The sequence below is a fragment of the Staurois parvus genome, unplaced genomic scaffold (genome assembly GCF_062004578.1).
Source record: "Staurois parvus isolate SC_StPar_1 unplaced genomic scaffold, SC_StPar_1.0 ptg002868l, whole genome shotgun sequence".
Taxonomy (NCBI): Eukaryota; Metazoa; Chordata; class Amphibia; order Anura; family Ranidae; genus Staurois; species Staurois parvus.
The window spans coordinates 70,001-87,500 of NW_028320664.1; the positions used below are offsets into that span (position 1 = coordinate 70,001).

The 17,500-nt window shown below is 50.2% G+C and overlaps 1 protein-coding gene across 1 annotated transcript in view; it reads right to left on the reverse strand.

The window, feature by feature from the left end:
• The window catches only part of LOC149429001 (coiled-coil domain-containing protein 27-like), a 33,156-nt gene extending 30,139 nt beyond the window's left edge, over positions 1–3,017 (reverse strand). Inside the window, exon 1 of the mRNA XM_089666842.1 lies at positions 2,797–3,017. Within this exon, the coding sequence (XP_089522968.1) occupies positions 2,797–2,982 (186 nt within the window). The 5' untranslated portion in view covers positions 2,983–3,017. The remainder of the gene's footprint in view (positions 1–2,796) is intronic.
• Positions 3,018–17,500: the final 14,483 nt, after the last annotated feature.

The window sequence follows — 17,500 nt, forward strand, 5'->3', positions numbered from 1 at the left end:
CTAAAGACCTACAGAAATCTCTGGCACATGATAACATTTTTGTTGACACATCTACAATAAGGAAAACATTAAACAAGAATGGAGTACATGGGAGGACACCACGGAGGAAGCCATTGCTGTCCAAAAAGAATATTGCAGCATGTTTGAAGTTTGCAAAAGAGCACCTGGATGTGTCCACAGCACTACTGGCAGAATATACTGTGGACAGATGAAACCAAGATTGAGTTGTTTGGGAAGAACACACAACACTATGTGTGGAGAAAAAAAGGCACAACACACCAACATCAAAACCTCATCCCCACTGTAAAACATGGTGGAGGGAGCATCATGGTTTGGGGCTGCTTTGCTGCCTCAGGGCTGGACAGATTGTTGTCATTGATGGGAAAATGAATTCCAGAGTTTATCAAGACATTTTGCAGGAAAACGTACGACCATCTGTCCGCCAACTGAAGCTCCGCAGAGGATGGGGGATGCAACAGGACAATGACCCAAAGCATACAAGTAATTCAACAAAACAATGGCTGCAACAGCACAGAATACGCCTTCTGGATTGGCCCAGTCAGAGTCCTGACCTCAACCCGATTGAAATGCTGTGGCATGACCTTAAGAGAGCGATTCACACCAGACATCCCAAGAATATTGCTACACTGAAACAGTTTTGTGAAGAGGAGTGGTCCAAAATTACTCCAGATCGTTGCGCAGGTCTGATCTGCCACTACAGGAAACGTTTGGTTGAGGTTATTGCTGCCAAAGGAGGGTCAACCAGTTATTAAGTCCAAAGGTTCACATACTTTTTCCTCCCTGCACTGTGAATGTTTACATGTTATGTGCAATTAAACCATGGCAACATCTAATGTTTGTGTAGTATTATGTTCAGCAGACTGTGTTCTTCTATTGTTGTGACTTAGATGACGTTCAGAGCACATTTTATGCCCAATTCATGCAAAACTCCATGTGATCCCAAGGGGTTCACATACTTTTTCTTGCAACTGTATCTATCTATCTATCTATCTATCTATCTATCTATCTATTATCTATCTATCTATCTATCTATCTATCTATTATCTATCTATCTATCTATCTATCTATCTATCTATCTATCTATCTATTATCTATCTATCTATCTATCTATCTATCTATCTATTATCTATCTATCTATCTATCTATCTATCTATTATCTATCTATCTATTATCTATCTATTATCTATCTATCTATCTATCTATCTATCTATTATCTATCTATCTATCTATCTATCTATCTATCTATCTATCTATCTATTATCTATCTATCTATTATCTATCTATTATCTATCTATCTATCTATCTATCTATCTATCTATCTATCTATCTATCTATCTATTATCTATCTATCTATCTATCTATCTATCTATCTATCTATCTATTATCTATCTATTATCTATCTATCTATCTATTATCTATTATCTATCTATCTTTCTATCTATCTATCTATCTATCTATCTATCTATCTATCTATTATCTATCTATCTATCTATCTATCTATCTATCTATCTATCTATCTATCTATTATCTATCTATCTATCTATCTATCTATCTATCTATCTATCTATCTATCTATCTATCTATCTATCATCTATCTATCTATTATCTATCTATTATCTATCTATCTATCTATCTATTATCTATCTATCTATCTATTATCTATCTATCTATCTATCTTTGTATATCTCTATATCTGTATATAAACATTGTGCAGTGGTCTCATGATTTGCCCACAGGAGCAGTTTGATAAAATGAAGTATCTTTCATTGTATGCCCAACGTTCTCTAGGCCGGGCCCCACCAACACATCAGACAGACGAGGAATGTTTCTTTATTTTACTGATTTTGGCAGAATCGCTCCTGCAGACACTTCCTGCGAAGGCCCCCCCCCCCCCCCATTCTAATTGTGAAATGTCTACTGTTGGAACTTTCTATATATAAAGAGAGAGCGATGGCACACAAATGTACAGAGAAGACTGCAAGGCACAGTAGATCTGCCATCGGTGGGATCATCACGGGGGGGGGGGGGGGTCACATGTCTCTTAGATAAGTCTACGGCCAAAGATTATATTCCTACATTAAAGCAGAACTCCGCTCTCCATCAACACGGACTATTTGTAATCCTTCCGCTGCTAACATTAGGAAATAGATAGGACAGGAGATCGGGTTTACTTGTTGGAATATTACTGGAAAATAATAATATTAATAATTAAAACAAGATGATAAGTAAATAAAATAAATCATATAAATATATAATGAATAAAATACAATTATAGGAATATTATTGTAAAATAAATAATATAAATAGTACAAACAATAAATTACTTTTTGGGTGAACTGGTGCATTATCTGACAGAAATGCAGGAGGGGGGGGGGCAATATTTTTCCTATGATTGTATGGTGAGAATTTGTCAATGATGGGCAAATGCTTATTACATTTGTCCAACAAATCTGCTTAGAAAAAAGACCCCCAACTATTCATTCAAAACTATTTTTCTTGGGAAATTTTTGGAAAATGATAATAAAAATGATTAAAATAAGATGATAAGTAAATAAAATAAATCATACAAAAAACAGTGAATAAAATACAAATATTGGAATATTATTGTAAAATAAATAATACAAATAAGAAATTAATTTCTGGGCGAAGTGGTTCATTATCTGACAGAAATGCAGGAGGGGGGGGGGGGCAATATTTTTGGCCATGACTGTGTGTATATATATATATAAAACATACAAGCGTGCACGCACATACACACGCACACACACACGCTACCTGAGCTTCATAGGAACAGACGGGCTCCTGGGCTGACTTGCTGTACTTCTCCCTCCTGGAATCCATTTTGGGGATCCTCCATGTTGCCGTCTGGGGTCTCCGGACCCCCGCCCATTGCAGGTCATGAGAACTCTGCATTTTCCAGTCGGTTTTATCTTTCATGTCTTCTAGAGGTTTTGTCACCATCTCATCCTGCAAGAGAAAAGCCGTTCCCGCTATCCATTGTGTTGTAGTTACAGCAAAGCCTGAAGACAAAGGAAGAACGCTCCCAGCTCAGATCTCCCATCAGAGGGAACCTTTCTCCATCCAATGCTCTGAAGGCTATTTGTGCCGTCATGTTACCCCGGTGACCCCCCCGCCCCCCCATTCATTCTGCAACCTGAAATTAGGAAAGGCTTGTCAGGTACAAAAGCAGCAATAAAAGGATTAAGGTGGAGGTACGGCAGGAGGGGAGAGCCGGGAAGTGATTTATGACCGACTACACCCAGCCTGACCACTCTCTGGAAGAATGTAGAGCAGGAAGGCCTGCAGGCCGGAGGGTCGGCCGCCATCTTGGTGTCAATGAATAGGGGGCTCATTCTCATATCTGAGTGCCCCCTTATTGTTAAAGGAGGCTTCCAGATTCTGATATTCCCCCCCACCTGCAGACCCCCACAACCACTGGGCCAGGGTTGGTCCTTTCCAACATGGGGACAAGGTGCCATCTCAGGGGCGCCCCCCTATGCAAAGGGCATGTGGCCTTGAAAGGTTCAGGGTGGCAGGTGGAGCACATGCTGACCCACCCCCCCCTCCAACTTTCCTAGCCAGCCAGGCTGCATGCTCAGATTAAGGGTCAGATATGGATTTTAAGAGACACCCCCGCACTGTGTGATCTGCAGGTGCAGGACAGTGAGATCGGGGCCGTTAGAGTGTATCTGCACCCAAAACCAAAAATGTTCCATATTTCAACTTCCCGATCTTCAGATGTGGCTGTATTAGTTTTCTTTTCCCAGAATTTTATCCTTTTATCTTCACCTGGTAATGCTTTGAATAACGCACTCTATGTCCACGGGTGACTACACTCACCTTTCCACTACTGAGGGAGCCATGGTGGTCACCCAGGCTTGACCCCACTTCAGGGAGCTGTCACTGGGCGAGTGTCGGCCGTCACATTGGGGTCATTGTTGCTTTCAGCAGATTTCCATCGTTGTGATCGCCAATGGTGGACGGCATGACTGATTCATGTCATGGGGCATTTCTTCTAAAGACTTTTGTGTGTGTGTTTTTCTTTTGGGGGGGTGAGTAAATGGATTATTCACATGTGTGTGTGTGTGGGGGGGGGGGTCAGTATCTTGGTGCACCCTTGTTGAAGGAGGATTCCAGATTCTGATAAACCATCCTGCAGACCCCCACATCCACTGGGCCGGGGTTGTGGGGAAGAGGCCTTTGTCCTTATCAACTTGGAGACAAAGTGCTTTGCGGGGGGGGGGGGCATATTCTGAGGGTATGTGTCATTGAATGCTTCAGGGAGGGGGCCGCATGCTTGCCCCCCACTCGCCCTTCCCTAGGCAGCCAGGCTGCATCTGCAGATAGAGGGACTAGCATGGATTTTGGGGTGACCCTCTCCCCCATACCATTTTTTTTTCTTGCTGTAGGATGTACTCCACCAGAACTGTCATTTACAAAGAAATAAAACGAACGCCTTTAAATTGCCAGTAAATAACATTTCATTGCCGACTTCTTTTTTTTGTTTGTTTGGTAACAACAGCATGGAGAAGCAGCCAGGAAATGAGGCGGAGCTCTATCTGACTGGCTGCAGCTTCCAATGCACATTGTGAGAAGCTCCCAGTGTGCAGTGACATCAGAGGAAGCCATTCCAGTCCAGGGGAGGAGCTGCTACACCTGTGCAAGTCTGAAGGGGAGGAGCCGCTACACCTGTGCAAGACTGAAGGGGAGGAGCTGCTACACCTGTGCAAGACTGAAGGGGAGGAGCTGCTACACCTGTGCAAGACTGAAGGGGAGAAGCCGCTACACCTGTGCAAGACTGAAGGGGAGGAGCAGGTACACCTGTGCAAGACTGAAGGGGAGGAGCCGGTACACCTGTGCAAGACTGAAGGGGAGGAGCCAGTACACCTGTGCAAGACTGGAGGGGAGGAGCCGCTACACCTGTGCAAGACTGAAGGGGAGGAGGCGGTACACCTGTGCAAGACTGAAGGGGTGGAGTCGGTACACCTGTGCAAGACTGAAGGGGAGGAGCCAGTACACCTGTGCAAGACTGGAGGGGAGAAGCCGCTACACCTGTGCAAGACTGAAGGGGAGAAGCCGCTACACCTGTGCAAGACTGAAGGGGAGGAGCATGTACACCTGTGCAAGACTGAAGGGGAGGAGCTGGTACACCTGTGCAAGACTGAAGGGGAGGAGCCAGTACACCTGTGCAAGACTGGAGGGGAGGAGCCGCTACACCTGTGCAAGACTGAAGGGGAGGAGGCGGTACACCTGTGCAAGACTGAAGGGGTGGAGTCGGTACACCTGTGCAAGACTGAAGGGGAGGAGCCAGTACACCTGTGCAAGACTGGAGGGGAGGAGTCGGTACACCTGTGCAAGACTGAAGGGGAGGAGCCAGTAAACCTGTGCAAGACTGGAGGGGAGGAGCCACTACACCTGTGCAAGTCTGAAGGGGAGGAGCCACTACACCTGTGCAAGACTGAAGGGGTGGAGTCGGTACACCTGTGCAAGACTGAAGGGGTGGAGTCGGTACACCTGTGCAAGACTGAAGGGGAGGAGCTGGTACACCTGTGCAAGACTGGAGGGGAGGAGCCACTACACCTGTGCAAGACTGGAGGGGAGGAGCCACTACACCTGTGCAAGTCTGAAGGGGAGGAGCCGCTACACCTGTGCAAGTCTGAAGGGGAGGAGTCGGTACACCTGTGCAAGACTGAAGGGGAGGAGCCGCTACACCTATGCAAGACTGAAGGGGAGGAGTCGGTACACCTGTGCAAGACTGAAGGGGAGGAACCAGTACACTTGTGCAAGACTGGAGGGGAGGAGCCAGTACAACTGTGCAAGACTGAAGGGGAGGAGCCGCTACACCTGTGCAAGACTGAAGGGGAGGAGTTGGTACACCTGTGCAAGACTGATGGGGAGGAGCTGCTCAACTGTGCAAGACTGAAGGGAAGGAGTTAGTACATCTGTGCAAGACTGAAGGGGAGGGGCCAGCACACCTGTGCAAGACTGAAGGGGAGGAGCTGGTACACCTGTGGAAGACTAAAGGGGAGGAGCCGGTACACCTGCGCAAGACTGAAGGGGAGGAGCCGGTACACCTGTGCAAGACTGAAGGGGAGGAGCCGGTACACCTGTGCAAGACTGAAGGGGAGGAGCCGGTACACCTGTGCAAGACTGAAGGGGAGATGGAGTTAGGCTTTACAAACAATCCGCAGCAGCACACAATCGGTGTCATTATCGCTCTCATTCATCCGGTTGACTTTCAGGTCAGATGATAAGAAGAACAAACACACGGGAAAGGCGCCTTGTATGAGAAGTCAGGGCAGCCAACACCCAACAATTAGACGCGCTTTGATTGAATGGCTCTCGGTGTCGGCCGCCTGGTTACCAGCAACCGCTAAGCTGTTGACTTGAAATGTCTCCATAACATTTAATGGGAGATAATGGCGAGTGTTTGGCCGTGATCTGCAAAACAAACCCTGCGATGTGATTGGTGGGTCTGGAGGATTGGACGGATATCACAGGACTGACGGACTATCTGGCTGTTTATAGGATTATTTCCCATCATAGACAGGAATGCTCGGCACAACGATCCAGCAGAGGTTGTCTGTCTATGGAATGTTCATTCAGATCCCGTTATCCCGTGTGTCTCCAATCACCCCAACAATTTATAGTAGTGGGAGGGGCCAGGGCTGCTGTGAGAAACCACAGGGCCCTGTACAGCCAACCTCACCAGCCCCCCCCCCCCCCCCGAAAAAAACCCCACAGTTTACTATGCTTTAGTTACGAATGAACACCTAGGTGATCAGTACGGATCACTTAATGTGTTCATTCGGGAAGAGAGAAGGGGCTGGTAAATGTGACATATTTACCGGACCCCTCCCCCACTCTCCATCCTGTAGGATCCTATGGTGTGCTTGCAGCTGCCGATGGAAAGGAGGGGAGGGAAGCCAGCAGCACTGCAGGGGTGGGGTCACACAGGGGGGGCCTGGGCTGCACGGGAAATATATGGTGGACAGGGAGGGTGATGGGTGCTCCGGGGGGCAATTACTGGAACCGATTCCCTGTATGGCTCCCCCTGCAGCAGCTGAAACCCATACAGGAGATCCGTTCCAGTAATTCCCCCATCGTGGCGATCACCCTCCCTGCCCACATATGATTCATCCAGCTGCCTGGGGCCCCCTGCTGGCATGGGCCCCGTACAGGAGGACTGGCGGTACCCCCTTATCCATGGCCCGGGGAGGGGCAGAGGTGTAAATAGCCAGAGCAGTCCATGCAGAGACTTGGGGGCTGAGGGGACCTCATTACAGAGTCTGTTGAGGCATTTTAGATATAGAGAATCTTTGTAAATGTGAAGATGACACCGTGACCCTGTACCCCCCGTGACCCTGACCCTGTCCCCCCTGTGACCCTGTCCCCCCTGTGACCCTGACCCTGTCCCCCCTGTGACCCTGTACCCCCCGTGACCCTGACCCTGTCCCCCCTGTGACCCTGTCCCTGTCCCCCCTGTGACCCTGACCCTGTCCCCCCTGTGATCCTGTACCCCCTGTGACCCTGACCCTGTACCCCCTGGGACTCTTACTTTGTACCCCCTGTGACCCTGACCCTGTACCCCCTGGGACTCTTACTCTGTACCCCCCGTGACCCTGACCCTGTCCCCCCTGTGACCCTGTACCTCCTGTGACTCTTATTCTGTACCCCCTTGTGACCCTGACCCTGTACCCCCTGTGACCCTGACCCTGTACCCCCCTGTGACCCTGACTATGTACCCCCTGTGACAATGACCCTGTACCCTCTGTGACCCTGACCCTGTACCCCCTGTGACCCTGACCCTGTACCCCCTGTGACTCTTACTCTGTACCCCCTCTTGACCCTGACCCTGTACCCCCCCGTGGCCCTGACCCTGTACCCCCTGTGACAATGACGCTGTACCCTCTGTGACCCTGTACCCCCTGTGACCCTGACCCTGTACCCCCTGTGACATTGACCCTGTACCCCCTGTGATCCTGACCCTGTACCCCCTGTGACATTGACCCTGTACCCCCTGTGACACTGTACCCTCTGTGACCCTGACCCTGTACCCCCTGGGACATTGATCCTGTACCCCCTGTGACCCTCACTCTGTACCCTCAGTGACATTGACCCTGTACCCTCTGTGACCCTGACCCTGTTCCCCCTGTGACCCTGTACCCCCTGTGACCCTGACCCTGTACCCCTGTGCCATTGACCCTGTACCTCCAGTGACCCTGACCCTGTACCCCCTGTGACCCTGTACCCCCTGTGACCCTGACCCTGTTTCCCCTGTGACCCTGACCCTGTACCCCCTGTGACATTGACCCTGTACCTCCTGTGACCCTGACCCTGTTCTCCCTGTGGCCCTGACCCTGTACCCCCTGTGACCCTCACCCTGTACCTCCAGTGACCCTGTACCCCCTGTGACCCAGTACCCCCTGTGACCCTGACCCTGTTCTCCCTGTGGCCCTGACCCTGTACCCCCTGTGACCCTCCCCCTGTACCCCCTGTTTAGCTGTCTTAGCAGTGTAGATGTATCCCTAGTATGGTCTTCCTCAGACTAAACCCATCCCAGGGGTTCTGCTCAGGTGAGAACTGACAAGATAGATCTACAAATCAAACCAAAGTTCAGCTCCCCTCCCAGTATAGTATAGTGTGGATACGCCGAATCACGCAGTTCTGTGTGCGTCCACATAACATACTGTACACGCTCAACCGCTGACTGGCTTTTTCTTTAAGCCGGCCATAGATGGTTGGAATCTCGTCTGGTTCAGCAGAGACATTCACGCCGATTGTCATGCAACTTGGGAGCAGGAGCGGACTGACCATTCGAGCACTCAGACACTGCCTGAGGGCCCGGGGTCAGCAGGGGGCCCCATGAGATGCCCCTGGTACTTTTCATTGGCTTTTTTGGGTGTGGGCGAGGACACAGGGGCCCCATGATCCCCTTTTGCCCGGGGGCCCCATGAGTTGTCAGTCCGCCCCTGCTTGGGAGCAACCAGCGTGTTTCTATGTCTACATGCGATTATTGCTATAGCCGCTAGCGATGATCACTGGGATGCCCCCCCAACACAATAGCACCGCGGGAGGGATTCCCCATTAACACTGACTGCATTGATGGGGAAATCGAGAGATTGCAATTCTATTTCCTACAATCTGCACCTGCAGGTAGGAAAATCGCATCATCTATGGCCTGCCCTAATGTAAGCCGGCCCATTCTGGAGAAACGTTCGATCTCTATTTACGAGGCTTTTACCACCCCCCATGTCTTGTTTTCTCGCTCACTCAGTGGGAATTGCTGCGACTTCTGGAAGGTTCCCTCTAATCCTCCACTCAGAGATGTCGGCTCCGCTCTCTATTGATCGTTATCTATGTTCAGGTTCCATGGTTACATAGATGCAATCAGCGCTCCACCTCCAGCCAATTCCCCGCGGGACGCGTGGAATCCATATGTGACCGCAGAGATCGGTCAGCAACCTTCCGTCTGTAGTAAACAAGTAATGCGAAGGAGGAATCGTGAGATCGGGTCCCGGCACTCTGAGCCTCCATTCCCAGAATTCCTTTCATCGTTTCTAATATTTATTTTATGAACTTAGTTGTTGTATTGTTTATATTATTTATATTCCGATAATTGAATTTTATTCGTTATTTATTTATATGATTTATTTTATTTACTGATCTTTTTATTTTATTATTTATATTATTATTTTTACAATAATATTCCAAAAATAAATTATTTTGAAATGAATATTTAGGGGTCTTTTTTTTTTTTATAAAGAGATTTGTTGGACAAAAGTAACGTTCGCCCATCACTGACAAAAGTCTGACCATGTGTTTTCAGTGGTTTCCTCCGAACATCAGCTCCATCTAGTGGCCATAATGTAGTGTTTTGTCTGACTGAGGTATCTCAGGAAAAATACCATCTTATGGCCACTAGATGGAGCTGATGAACAGAGGAAATCACTGTAGTAAGCAAATTATTCATCAAAGATGGGCAAATGCTTGTTACATTCATCCAAATTTGTATGTAAAATAGACCCCTTGAGGTAGATTTTAACCTCAGGGGAAAATATTGATAATTTATTAGAGATCAATCACCTGTACAGAGGCGATTTGTTTTTTTTTTTTAAACTGAGCTTGAAAAATTGACTTTATACTCAGGATATCTTCAGTGCCATACAGACTCAATGGCTATTGTTTTCCCCTCAACAGCGTCCCCTAAAGGACCGCCTGGCAATTAAACATCCCAGGGGTCTGCCAGGTGAGAACTGACAAGATAGATCTACAAATCAAACCAAGTCTCACCCATCCAAAGTCACACCCGAGTCTCACCCATCCAAAGTCACACCCGAGTCTCACCCATCCAAAGTCGCTGCCGAGTCTCACCCATCCAAAGTCGCTTCCGAGTCTCACCCATCCAAAGTCACACCCGAGTCTCACCCATCCAAAGTCACACCCGAGTCTCACCCATCCAAAGTCGCATCCGAGTCTCACCCATCCAAAGTCACATCCAAGTCTCACCCATCCAAAGTCACATCCAAGTCTCACCCATCCAAAGTCACATCTGAGTCTCACCCATCCAAAGTCACATCCGAGTCTCACCCATCCAAAGTCACACTCGAGTCTCACCCATCCAAAGTCACATCCAAGTCTCACCCATCCAAAGTCACACTCGAGTCTCACCCATCCAAAGTCACACCCGAGTCTCACCCATCCAAAGTCACACCCAAGTCTCACCCATCCAAAGTCACATCCAAGTCTCACCCATCCAAAGTCACATCCGAGTCTCACCCATCCAAAGTCACACTCGAGTCTCACCCATCCAAAGTCACACCCGAGTCTCACCCATCCAAAGTCGCTTTCGAGCCTCACCCATCCAAAGTCGCTTCCGAGTCTCACCCATCCAAAGTCGCATCCGAGTCTCACCCATGCAAAGTCACATCCGAGTCTCACCCATCCAAAGTCACATCCGAGTCTCACCCATCCAAAGTCGCACCCGAGTCTCACCCATCCAAAGTCGCACCCGAGTCTCACCCATCCAAAGTCGCACCCGAGTCTCACCCATCCAAATTCACACCCGAGTCTCACCCATCCAAAGTCGCTTCCGAGTCTCACCCATCCAAAGTCGCATCCGAGTCTCACCCATCCAAAGTCACATCCAAGTCTCACCCATCCAAAGTCACACCCAAGTCTCACCCATCCAAAGTCGCTTCCGAGTCTCACCCATCCAAAGTCACATCCAAGTCTCACCCATCCAAAGTCACATCCAAGTCTCACCCATCCAAAGTCACATCCGAGTCTCACCCATCCAAAGTCACATCCGAGCAGGGGCAGACTGACAACTCATGGGGCCCCCGGGCAATAGGGGATCATGGGGCCCCTGTGTCCTTGCCGAAACTCAAAAAAGCCTATGAAAAAGGTACCAGAGGCATCTCATGGGGCCCAAATGGTCAGTCCGCCCCTGCATCTGAGTCTCACCCATCCAAAGTCACATCCGAGTCTCACCCATCCAAAGTCACACCCAAGTCTCACCCATCCAAAGTCACACTCGAGTCTCACCCATCCAAAGTCACACCCAAGTCTCACCCATCCAAAGTCACATCCGAGTCTCACCCATCCAAAGTCACATCCGAGTCTCACCCATCCAAAGTCACACCCGAGTCTCACCCATCCAAAGTCACACCCAAGTCTCACCCATCCAAAGTCACACCCAAGTCTCACCCATCCAAAGTCACATCCGAGTCTCACCCATCCAAAGTCACACTCGAGTCTCACCCATCCAAAGTCACACCCGAGTCTCACCCATCCAAAGTCACATCCAAGTCTCACCCATCCAAAGTCACACTCGAGTCTCACCCATCCAAAGTCACACTCGAGTCTCACCCATCCAAAGTCACACCCGAGTCTCACCCATCCAAAGTCACACTCGAGTCTCACCCATCCAAAGTCACACCCGAGTCTCACCCATCCAAAGTCACACCCGAGTCTCACCCATCCAAAGTCACACCCGAGTCTCACCCATCCAAAGTCACACTCGAGTCTCACCCATCCAAAGTCACACCCGAGTCTCACCCATCCAAAGTCACACCCGAGTCTCACCCATCCAAAGTCACACCCAAGTCTCACCCATCCAAAGTCACATCCGAGTCTCACCCATCCAAAGTCACACCCGAGTCTCACCCATCCAAAGTCACACCCGAGTCTCACCCATCCAAAGTCACACCCGAGTCTCACCCATCCAAAGTCACATCCGAGTCTCACCCATCCAAAGTCACACCCGAGTCTCACCCATCCAAAGTCACACCCGAGTCTCACCCATCCAAAGTCACACCCAAGTCTCACCCATCCAAAGTCACATCCGAGTCTCACCCATCCAAAGTTGCACCCGAAATCACGCTACTTTGGAGTCGCACGGATGTGAATGGGGCCTAACTGCATATTGTTACAAAATACATTTGATACTTTTAAAAATATTTGCTACAATTCCGACAGGAAACGTCACAAAATACAAACGTTCAGATTGACAAATTGTAACAAAATATAAATGACGGACATGAGTCCCGAGAAGGAGGCGGAACGTCATCACATCTTCCCGACCAACAACAGAACACTCAGCCCGGGGTCACATGTGCGGTGTGGTATATCGCATGTGATTCACACAGGAACCGCGCCGCATTCCCTGCAGGTCACATGCGATTTGTGTGCGGTATATAACACGTGATTCGCACAGGAACCGCGCCGCATTCCCTGCAGGTCACATATATGGTGCCGTATATCGCACGCGATTCGCACAGGAACCGCGCCGCATTCCCTGCAGGTCACACGTGCAGCACGGTATATTTGCACAGGAACCGCGCCGCATTCCCTGCAGGTCACATATACGGTGCCGTATATCGCACGCGATTCGCACAGGAACCGCGCCGCATTCCCTGCAGGTCACACGTGCAGCACGGTATATTCGCACAGGAACCGCGCCGCATTCCCTGCAGGTCACATGCGATTTGTGTGCGGTATATAACACGTGATTCGCACAGCAACCGCGCCGCATTCCCTGCAGATCACATGTGCGGTGCAGTATATCACACGTGATTCGCACAGGAACCGCGCCGCATTCCCTGCAGATCACATGTGCGGTGCAGTATATCACACGTGATTCGCACAGGAACCGTTCTGCATTCCCTGCAGGTGACATGCGATTTGTGTGCGGTATATCACACGTGATTCGCACAGGAACCGCGCCGCATTCCCTGCAGATCACATGTGCGGTGCAGTATATCACACGTGATTCGCACAGGAACCGTTCTGCATTCCCTGCAGGTGACATGCGATTTGTGTGCGGTATATCACACGTGATTCGCACAGGAACCGCGCCGCATTCCCTGCAGGTCACATGTGTGGCACGGTATATCACACGCCATTCGCACAGGAACCGCGCCGCATTCCCTGCAGGTCACATGTGATTTGTGTGCGGTGCGATCGGAGGCGTCCATTTTGTATGGCTCTAATCACACTGCACCATAAACACGCAGGACCCTTTTTTTTGGCCGCACTACAATCAGATCACACGGGTAGTCACACCTATGTGATCCGGTTCTGCACATTGCACCGTGTTTTGCGGACCGATTTTGGGGTGTTGTTCACTTAACATACACACCCACCGCGCTTCGCATGAACGGAGTGCGATTCTGAAACGCTGCGATTTCCGGACCGCATCAGTGTGAACCCGGGCTGAAGCCGGCCATAGATGAGTCAAAAACCAAACGAAAATTCTTGCCGATCGTCGAATCGTTCGCTTTTTGCACTGTTAGTAACAAGCGATTATTCTGCTGCAATCGAACGTTTCTGATCCAACACGCCGGATTTTTAATTTTTTTTCATAAAAACCAAACAAAGAATGGCCCGGTCGTATGCGCTATTTTCATTTTTCAATCGACAGAATATTCGGTTTTCGTCTCGCTGTGGCCGGCTTGAAGGGACTGACTAGAACACTGGGGAGGGGAGCGGCTGGCTGTCCTCACCTTCGGCTCACATGCGATGCGTCTGGAGAAGTCGGAGATCTGGCTGTGAATGGCAGCTACGTGCAGAACATTGAACACGTGTGACGGGCCTGTCACCTCCACAATGGGGCTTCTCATTCTTTACACGGCGGAATGCCAGGCGGGAGCCGGGATTGGTCGGTAGTGCAGTGTTGCTAGGAGACGGACTGTTTATTTGCTGCGACTGAACTCAGAGGACTGAGGAAGGTTTCCTCCTCGAAGATACAGAAACAAGAACTAGGATTCTACGAGATCCATTCATCGTTTATTCGTTGTCTCCAATAAAGTGCGCCTGTGTCTGGCTGACGCAGAAATCCGTACAAATCCTCCGCTCCCCATACACAATACAATCTGTCTGCAATCAACTTCTGATGCAGCATGAATGTTGTCACCCTAGGACAGGAAGTGTGTGACTGGCAGGGTCACCAGGTGAAAATAGAAGCCTGAAAATCGAAAACTAAAGCAGGTACCACATCTAAGGACCGGGAAGGGGCAATCTATGACAGATTCGTGTTTACATGTGCTTCAGATAGACGTAAACAAGTGCAGTGACCCGCCGGGGGGGGGGGGGGGGAAGCTCCAGCACAGGGGCAGGCTGACATTGCTCCTGGGAGGATCCATGGCCACAGTGGAGAAGGGTGCCGGCCGCATTAGTCTTTTCCTAATATTGCTCCGGCTCACAGAGAGTGAGGGTTAGGACTTCAGATACCTCCAGCACAAGGGTTGCAGACCCTGCCACATTCCTCCATCCAAGGGAGTACCAGGATCCTGGGAGGGTCAGACTCCACCCCCTTCCACTGGTTCTCCACCTTGGGGGCTGTACCCTCCTTGACCAGTCAGGATAGGCTTGGCCAAAAACAGGCTTCTGGCCTAGCAAGCACAACTACTGGCCACACCTTCCCAAGTCTCACCCCGGGGCAAAAGTAGACTCACTGGACCACTCCCCCAATATTTATATCCTCCCCCAGCATGCACCATCTGCATGAACCTCCTAGTGGTGGCCAAGGGGGACAAATATATTTTACCACCCCCATGCCTATTGCCCCAAATCTCTGTCACACCCAGTGGTGGCATCCAGGAACACTCAACTTTATTTACAGCATATCAAGATAAAAACAAAGAAATGCACCGGAAAAAAATTATTTTTACATAGTTTTCCACTTTTCTGTATTTAATTGTAAAGAATCTTCATACAGAAATCCATCAATAATTGTGCCAACCAACAGAAAGGAATGGAAAACATCATGACGCTCAATCCCTCACCGATCCCTAATCGATCCCTCATCGATCCCTCATCAATCCCTCACCGATCCCTCATCAATCCCTCACCGATCCCTCATCAATCCCTCAACGATCCCTCACCGATCCCTCACCGATCCCTAATCGATCCCTCACCGATCCCTCACCGATCCCTCACCGATCCCTCATCAATCCCTCACTGATCCCTCACCGCTCCCTCATCAATCCCTCAACGATCCCTCACCACTCCCTCATCAATCCCTCACCGATCCCTCACCACTCCCTCATCAATCCCTCATCGATCCCTCACCGCTCCCTCATCAATCCCTCATCGATCCCTCACCGCTCCCTCATCAATCCCTCAACGATCCCTCACCGATCCCTCACTGATCGCTCACCGCTCCGTCATCAATCCCTCAACGATCCCTCACCACTCTCTCATCAATCCCTCACCGATCCCTCACCGCTCCCTCATCAATCCCTCATCGATCCCTCACCGCTCCCTCATCAATCCCTCAACGATCCCTCACCGCTCCCTCATCAATCCCTCAACGATCCCTCACCGATCCCTCACTGATCGCTCACTGCTCCCTCATCAATCCCTCATCGATCCCTCACCGCTCCCTCATCAATCCCTCATCGATCCCTCACCGCTCTCTCACCACTCCCTCATCAATCCCTCACCGCTCCCTCATCGATCCCTCACCGATCCCCGACTGATTCCTTACCGCTCCCTCATCAATCCCTCACTGATCCCTCACCAATCCCTCATCAAATCCTCACCAATCTCTCACTGATCCCTCATCAAATCCTCACCAATCTCTCACTGATCCCTCATCAATCCCTCACCGCTCCCTCATCAATCCCTCACCGATCCCTCACCGCTCCCTCAACGATCCCTCATCGATCCCTCACCGATCCCTCACCGATCCCTCACTAATCCCTCACCGATCCCTCATCAATCCCTCACCGCTCCCTCATCAATCCCTCACCGATCCCTCACCGCTCCCTCAACGATCCCTCATCGATCCCTCACCGATCCCTCACTAATCCCTCACTAATCCCTCACCGATCCCTCACCGATCCCTCACCGCTCCCTCACCGATCCCTCACCGATCCCTCACTAATCCCTCATCGATGCCTCACCGATCCCTCACCGCTCCCTCACTGATCCCTCACCGATCCCTCACCGATCCCTCACCGATCCCTCATCGATCCCTCACCGATCCCTCACCGATCCCTCACCGATCCCTCACCGATGCCTCACTGATCCCTCATCGATCCCTCATCGATCCCTCACCGATCCCTCACCGATCCCTCACCGCTCCCTCACTGATCCCTCACCGATCCCTCACTGATCCTAACTAGCTGAACAATTACAGGAAAAGAATGAAGTCTCTCAGTCCTTTTGGTCTCTTCAGGTGTCCTGAGGGCTCCAACTTGAAGAGTTGACAACAGACTGGACATCCGGCAAGCGCAGACTCAGCGTCCTGTACCTGTCTGTGGAGGTGATGAGGGGGACCTCGCCCACAACTCCTGTCCAGGCACCTCTGGTAGTGGAGACAGGGACTGCTAGAACAGTGGGGGGGGGGGGGGTGCAGGTGCCAGGACATTGGACTGAAATCAGATGAGCAGAAGCTCGGAGTCAGGACACGGAATTCGGGAACAGCCAGGCGGACAGGTAAAGACACACAATCAGAGTCCAGGCCAGAGACTGACAAGGGTCAGCAACGTGCTGGAAGTGAAGTACAAAATCAGAAGGCAGAATCTCAGCCAAAAGTCCAGGCAGAGGTCGGTAACATGGGTGAGCAGCTGACATGCGAGGAAAGGGGAATCCAGAGACGAGTCGGACGTAGCCGGGTCAGTAACAGGATCTAGAAAGCTTTCAAGAACACAAGTGATAAGGATAGAAGCTGAAGGCCATCCAGTGAGGACATCATGCCGGCCTCAGGCCTACGTACGTAGGAGCCAGAACCTGTGGGGTCCACGTGTGCGCATGCGTGTTCTCATCTTTGCATGTTTAGTTAAGCTCCTATCCAGAATATGTCTACCTCTATGTACATGTACATGGAAATGAGCCGGCGTGAGGATTGTTGCTGCAACAGTCCCAGTCCTTCACAGACTTTACCAATAAAACCAGGACCGGGCAGAGGAATCCGTCTCCCCTCACGGTTTGGGGGAGTTCACTCGGTATTCAATGTCTTTACCTGCAGGTC